The 6,801-nt window shown below is 44.0% G+C and overlaps 1 protein-coding gene across 1 annotated transcript in view; it reads left to right on the forward strand.

Annotated features, from left to right (window-relative positions):
- The window catches only part of EIF2AK2 (eukaryotic translation initiation factor 2-alpha kinase 2), a 46,957-nt gene that overhangs the window by 18,901 nt on the left and 21,255 nt on the right, over nt 1–6,801 (forward strand). The window contains exon 6 of the mRNA XM_011936034.1: nt 4,849–4,992. Within this exon, the coding sequence (XP_011791424.1) occupies nt 4,849–4,992 (144 nt within the window). The remainder of the gene's footprint in view (nt 1–4,848; nt 4,993–6,801) is intronic.

The following is a 6,801-nucleotide window of genomic DNA, read 5'->3' on the forward strand; positions in this document are numbered from 1 at the left end:
CTTGTATGCCCTTCATGCCACCAATAGAAACAGATGAACATTCTAATGGACCTTGATATTCAGTTAATACCAATAGACTTGCCCCAGTATCCAAAAGAAAGGAAATAATCTTACCAGATACTATCCCAATTACCCTGGGTTTCGTGGACTCACTAATGTGAGGGCGATGTGGGGGCGAAGGATCCCAGGTACCCTCAGTCTTCCGTTGTCAGCACCAGCAGTGGAGAGATTTCCTCCTGTGATGGTTGGGGGGCTTCATTATGAGCAGCATCTGAATGGGGAAGATGTCCCCATTGAGGGCATTCCATTGTCCAGTGTCCGCAAAGACTGCAAGTTGGGCATGGTTTGGTGGGAGGCCAGGGGTTAGGACAAGCCTTTGCCCGGTGTCCAGGGTTGCCTCATTGAAAACAGACTCCTGGAGAGGTGGAGGAGTTTCCCTTTGGGTTATTAGGAGGCTTTTGTGTAACTGCCTTTTGGACAGTGGAGGCAAGCATCTGGTATTTTAAATGGAGATGTTTGTCTTCTTGAATTTTTTGTTCCTCATGTCTGTTGTTAAAGACCCAGAAGGTTGCATTTAGGAGCCCCCGCCAAGATGTCTGAGGACCCTCCTCAAATTTTTGTAATTTTTTGTGGATATCTGGGGTGGATTGGGAAATAAATTGGAGGTAGAGAAAAGTTTGACCTTCTCTAGATTCTGGATCCAAATTGGTATATTTTAGCATAGCTTCAATGAGGTGTGATAAGAAAAGGGCAGGGTTTTCCTGGTGCTCTTGTGTAATTTCTCTGAGCTTTTCATAATTAACTGCCTTATAAGCATTTTTGTCCATGCCTGTGAGGAGACAGGTAATCATGTGGTCTCTTCACCTGATGCCATTGTCTCCCTGTTGGTAAGTCCAGTCTGGGCCTCTATAGGGGACTGCATCATTGGCCACTGGATTTTGTATAGGGGCTTGATTATGGAGTTCATCTGTGTGTGTTTCAGCTGACTGCCAGATGCGCTCTTTTTTGTCAGGGGTGAGGGTGGAGGTTAGAATTATATAAATGTCATGCCAAGTTAAATTAAAGGATTGGGTTATGTGCAGGAATTCCCTGTGATAGATTTTCAGAGAAAGATCCTAGACAATGTTCAATCTGTGACAATTCAGACATGGAGAAAGGGGATATGAACACAAGCAATGCCTTCAACCCTAGCGTCTTCCCAGAGAGGGAGAATGGCAGAAGTGGTTTGACTAGCTGGAGTAGTGTTTGAATGGGTAATGGGTGAGAAAGATGAGGGTTCGGATTTGGCACTAAAGGCTGGGGGCAAGAGGGGCCAAAAAGATGGAGGGTTTGGATGGGCAAGAAATGGATGCAGGGGTTGAGAGTATGGAGGGAGTTCATCTGCAGGGTCAAAGGGGATTTCAGGGGAAGAGGTTTCAGAGGGAGGAGAGACCCAGGGAGGTTTTCATTAAGAAGAAGGATTTCACGAGGGGTGCAAGCTTGACATAAGGAGGGTTGGGATTTAAGGTAGAAGGAAGCCTGAATATAGGGAACCTATTGCCATTTGCCATTCCTGGTTATAAAGTTGTCAAGGTCCCTGAGAATTTGAAAGTCAAAGGTGTCGTTTTCAGGCCATCAGCTGTCATTATCTAATTTGTATTGGGGCGAGGCCATGTTGCAATGAAAAATTAAACACTTTGACTTTAGGTTCCCCCATAAGCCAAGTTTGGTGAGGTTGTGAAGGAGACAATCCAGTGGGGAGGACATAGGAATGTGGAATTGTTTGGCACCTATGTGGACTGATAAGAGGAGGCCGAGAGTATCTGTTTTTGTTCTAGGCATCCCCAGACAAAAGACAGAGACCTGGAATCCTCTTTATAAAGAGGACAGTTAAGCTGAGAAGAAACTGAGCATCCCCAAGGTTTCTTCAACTTAGTCCCACTGGTCCTCCAAAGACCAGGACAGCAGACCTGACTTTCCCAGGTACTGTGAGAAAGCTAGGAAAGACAAATCTTACCGGTTGGCTGGATTAGTGTCTGATGTTGGATGTTCTGGTTGAAATCAGTAAAGGGCCTCCTGGACTGGAGCCACGTGAGGAAGAGAGAGAGAGAGAAGAGGGAGGAAGAGTGGACAAGGGTTAGAGAGCAAAATACCTGTTGCAGGCAGTCAAGGTGGATTCCTGAGACCTGAGGGTTTTGAGAACCCACTGGGGGTAGCCCTAGCCCAAGCCTCACAGTCCCCTTCAGATTAGTTATCCACCTCATGCAAATTGCTTGAAAAGTAAAGAGAGAGAAAAGACGTGACAGGTGGCCAGAGACCCTCAGGATCCAGGAGTTATCTCGGGACGAACTGCCACTGCCCACTGCTTCCTGGGTTGCAAGAGAGCCTCTACCCCCAACAGCCATCCCAGGTTTCGGCACCAAATGTGAGAGTTGAAGAAAGAAGAAGGAAACTTGAAAAGTGGCTGAACAGTCAAAGACAGGTTTATTTTAGAGAATAAACCTGAGAGGGGCTTCTGGCTGATTTTGGTCAGGAACATTCTCTCTTACAGACTAGGGGTACTTAAGGATTTAGGGAGGGAGAGCTTATCACAGGTTCAGAATGTTTCTGGGTAGAGGAGAGTTTTACTGTGGGGCTGGAATGTCTGGTCAGAGGGGAGGTTATCTCAGGGTTGGCATGTCTCTGGTCAGAGGGGATTTATCTCAGGTTTGGAAGGTTTCTGGTCAGAGGTGTCATTTGTCATTTATGGTCATGCTGACATTAGCCATTAGGCTGATGTTTTGGGGCTGGATTTAGGCAGTTTTTAATCAAGGGAAACTTAAAATAGTGGTGCTTGTCCAAGATGGCAATGCTCCTGTTCTGTCAAAGATGGAATTGTGAAATAGAATTTGTTTGAAGATACATTTGTTCATTCAACAGAAGTTTATTGAGGGCCCATTATAAGGCTAAATTATATTTCCACCTGAACAGTTTAATTGATGTTGCACTATCTGGCCCACAGTGGATCATGTCTCTTGGAGAAGTAATATTTAGACAGATCCAAATTGAATGTGGTGGACTTCTCTGACATCTGTACAAGTTATTAATATTGAAAACAAGTACTCCTATAAATCAGTGATTGAAAAAAATACTTCTGCAGGGATTAGAATTGATCTACTTGAATCTGTTTTCTACTTTCTAGCTCCATATCAGATTTCACTTGAAAAAAATGTCTACTCTGCTATAGACAGTATGTTTGGATTTAAAATGAAATGTCTGAAACGATGGAGGCCTGTTTGCATCGGGGAGCATTGACTATAAAAGTTTAGAAAACAATACAGAATCAAATATTTATTAAGCACTTGATATAGAATTGGCACTGTGCTGGGCATCAGGTTTATGGTAGGAACAAATAAAATGGACCCTGTTGTCATGGAGTTTCATGGGGATGACCAACTTTACATAAACAATTACATAAGCAGGCCAAGCACAGTGGCTCATGCCTGTAATCCCGGCACTTTGGGAGGCTGAGGCGGACGGGTCACTTGAGGTTAGGAGTTTGAGACCAGCCTGGCCAACATGGTGAAACCCCGTCTCTACTAAAAATACAAAAATTAGCAGATGTTGTGGCACACACCTGTAGTCTCAGCTACTTTGGAGGCTGAGGCAGGAGAATTGCTTGAACCCAGAGGGCAGAGATTGCAGTAAACGGAGATCGCACCACTGTATTCCAGCCTGGGTGACAGAGCAAGATCCTGTCTCAAAAAAAGAAAAAAATAATCTGCAGGAACAAACTATGGTCAGAGCTGTGAAGGGAAAGCAATGGCATGGAGAGAAATGAAAGCAGGGGTGAGGTGAGGTTTCTCTGGGGTCACAATTGTGGGGAGGCCTAAAGGATGAGTGGGCACAGAGCAGTGGTGCTAGGTGGAAGGAAGGACATGTGAGAAGGTGAAAGTGGAAAAGGTGATGTCAAAGTTTTCATCCCTCTGGTTGCTGTGTGGGTCATAGATTGGAGTAGGGGAAGAGAGGAAGTAGGGATCCAGTTAACAAGGTACTGCCATGGCCTAATGGAAGCATGGACTGGGGTGAAGATGTTGGAGGCAGAGGAAAGTGGGCAGATACCAGCAATGTGTTTTGGAGGTAGAATTGACAGGTTTTAATTATGGAACATGAAGCTTGAGGGAGAAGAGCAAACCAAGTAGAAACCTAGGCAGGCTTAGAGCATATGCCCATTTCTCTTATAACAGCTTGATGATGTTAGCTGTGGAGCACCATATAGCAATTCCTTTGAACATTTTGTGTTTGTGATAGGATTTTTATCATGGCTTTTTTTTTTTCTGTTTTTGTTTTGTTTTGTTTTTGTTTTTTTGAGAAGGAGTTTTGCTCTTGTCGCCCAGGCTAGAGTACAGAAGTGTGATCTTGGCTCACTGCAACCTCTACCTCCAAGGTTCAAGCGATTCTCCTGCCTCAGCCTCCTGAGTAGCTGGGATTACAGGCGCTTGCCGCCACACCTGGCTAATTTTTGTATGTTTAGTAGAGACAGGGTTTTACCATGTTGGCCAGGCTGGTCTTGAACTCCTGACTTCAGGTGATCCACCCGCCTTGGCCTACCAAAGTGCTGGGATTACAGGCATGAGCCAATGCACCCGGCCTTATCATGGCTTTTGAAAAGCCAGGAGTTGACTGTGAGTGCCAGGGGAGATACGCTGTGTTAGACTCGCCCTGGGAGGAGTGAGAGGACTACTCTTTGTGAGTCAAGAGTTTCTGCCAAGTGGATCTTTCTTATTCAGAAGGAGAGAGTCATATTTGTTATACTGTCCATTTCACAAGTGACATTAAAGGGAAAGGAGTGGGGAGGCGAGGAGGGGGTGAGCATAAAATGTCAAAATAACCGTGGTTTTTATCTTTAAGGTTTGGCACGGATTTTAAAGAAATAGAATTCATTAGCTTGGGTGGATTTGGCCAAGTTTTCAAAGCAAAACACAGAATTGACGGAAAGACTTACGTTATTAAACGTGTTAAATATAATGGCGAGTAAGTAGTAAATGTTTAAATTTTTTGAATGGCAAGGTATGCTGAATCTGCACTACTTCTTTTTATGCTTCTCTCTTCTTTATTAGGATATCATTTATTTCTTTCTCATACTCATTAAACATTTCATTCTACCAAGAGGAGTTTGGCTTACTCCAAGATGATCTCACTTTACTGTGGTTATTTCAATAAAAATGGTATACCATTGATCATCCTTTCAGTGCTATCTTCAGAACTAAAGCTGTAGAGTTATTTGCTTTAAAGTGGCATGCAAATTCATGAAATGGTCCATATTTTAAAAACCGTGGCACCAAATAGAACCTTCATTACCCACAAAAAAGGTGATCTTCGAGATGTTCTAGTCTTACCTCCCTATTTTACAGATGAGGAGACTAAGATCCAGAGATGTAAAGTGATTTTGTCTAAGATAAAAGCTAGATGGTAATTGTTCTCTGGTTGTCTGCTATTGTATAAGGCACTGCTCCAAAATGCAGTGGCTTAAAAACAGCAATTTATTGTTATCTCTGATGGTTTCATGGGTTGATTGTGCTCATCTGGACAGTTCTCACTTGGGGTCTCAGAGGCATTTGCAGTCAGTAGTCAACTGAAACCTTGACTACAGCCTATCCTAGGCTGGATATCCAAGCTGGCTAGCAGTTGACACTGGCTGTGGGCTGGAAGTTCAGATGGGACTGTGAACCAGAATACCTCCACATGCCCTCTCTGTGGGGATTGGGCTTCTTACAACTTAGTGGCTGGGTTCCAAGAACTATTGTCCCCAGAACAAGTCATCCAAGAGACCAGGAGTGAGTGGCAGGCTTCTTTTGACCTAGTCAGAAGAGTTCCAGAACATCACTACCATTAAGTTATATTGGTTAAACAAGTCACTGGAGCCAGCTTAGATTCAAGGTGGCGGGGGGCGGTGGCAAATAGGCTCTACCCGTTAATTTAAGGAGTAGAAGCATGTATGGGAGGATAAAGAATTGATCAAGATTATCTTTGGACATGATCTCCTATGTAATAAGATTGGGATTTAGAACTCATCCCCTGGAATGACAATTCAATGTGTTCCCACTGTAACCCACTGCTTCCAACATTTGTTTTCTGTATTATCTGCCCTCTCACTCCCACTGGATAGCAGAACTTCAGGAAGGAAAACAAATAGAAAGGAGGTCTTAAATCACATGGTCACCAATTCACCAATCTTGCTTGTTGCACTCTGGCAATTGTTACTATGTGTAGCTTAGCCAGACCGATCTGATCCCCTCAAAGACTAGCAAAGGAGATGGGAAAGGGATCTGGGCTAAGAAAAATGATATGTGCAAAGGAGAGGTAGGTGTGGAGTGCTGGATATTCTTAGCCCAGTTAAACAAACCTATTTCTTCTCTCATGGACGATGCCTTGCATTTGAAATAGGATCATTCCTACTCTGTTCATTGTTTTATTTAACAAGAATGAAGGACAGCTGTACTGATTCTTTCCAGTAGATAGCAATTTTTTAAAATGGTAATAATATCCCAGCTACTTGGGAGACTGAGGTGGGAAGATTGCTTGAGGCCAGGAATTTGAGACCAGCCTGAGCCACACAGTGAGACCCAGTGTCAAAAAAGAAAAAAAAAAAGAAAAGAAAAAAAATGAGGGCCGGACATGGTGGCTCACACCTGTAATCCCAGCACTTTGGGAGGCTGAGGTGGGCAGATTACTTGAGGTCAGGAGTGTGAGACCAGTCTGGCCAACATGGTGAAACCCTGTCTCTACAAAAATACAAAAATTAGCCAGGCATGGTGGCACGCACCTGTAGTCCCAGCTGCT

Source organism: Colobus angolensis, unplaced genomic scaffold (assembly GCF_000951035.1).
Source record: "Colobus angolensis palliatus isolate OR3802 unplaced genomic scaffold, Cang.pa_1.0 Scaffold15, whole genome shotgun sequence".
In the NCBI taxonomy this organism is placed as follows: domain Eukaryota; kingdom Metazoa; phylum Chordata; class Mammalia; order Primates; family Cercopithecidae; genus Colobus; species Colobus angolensis.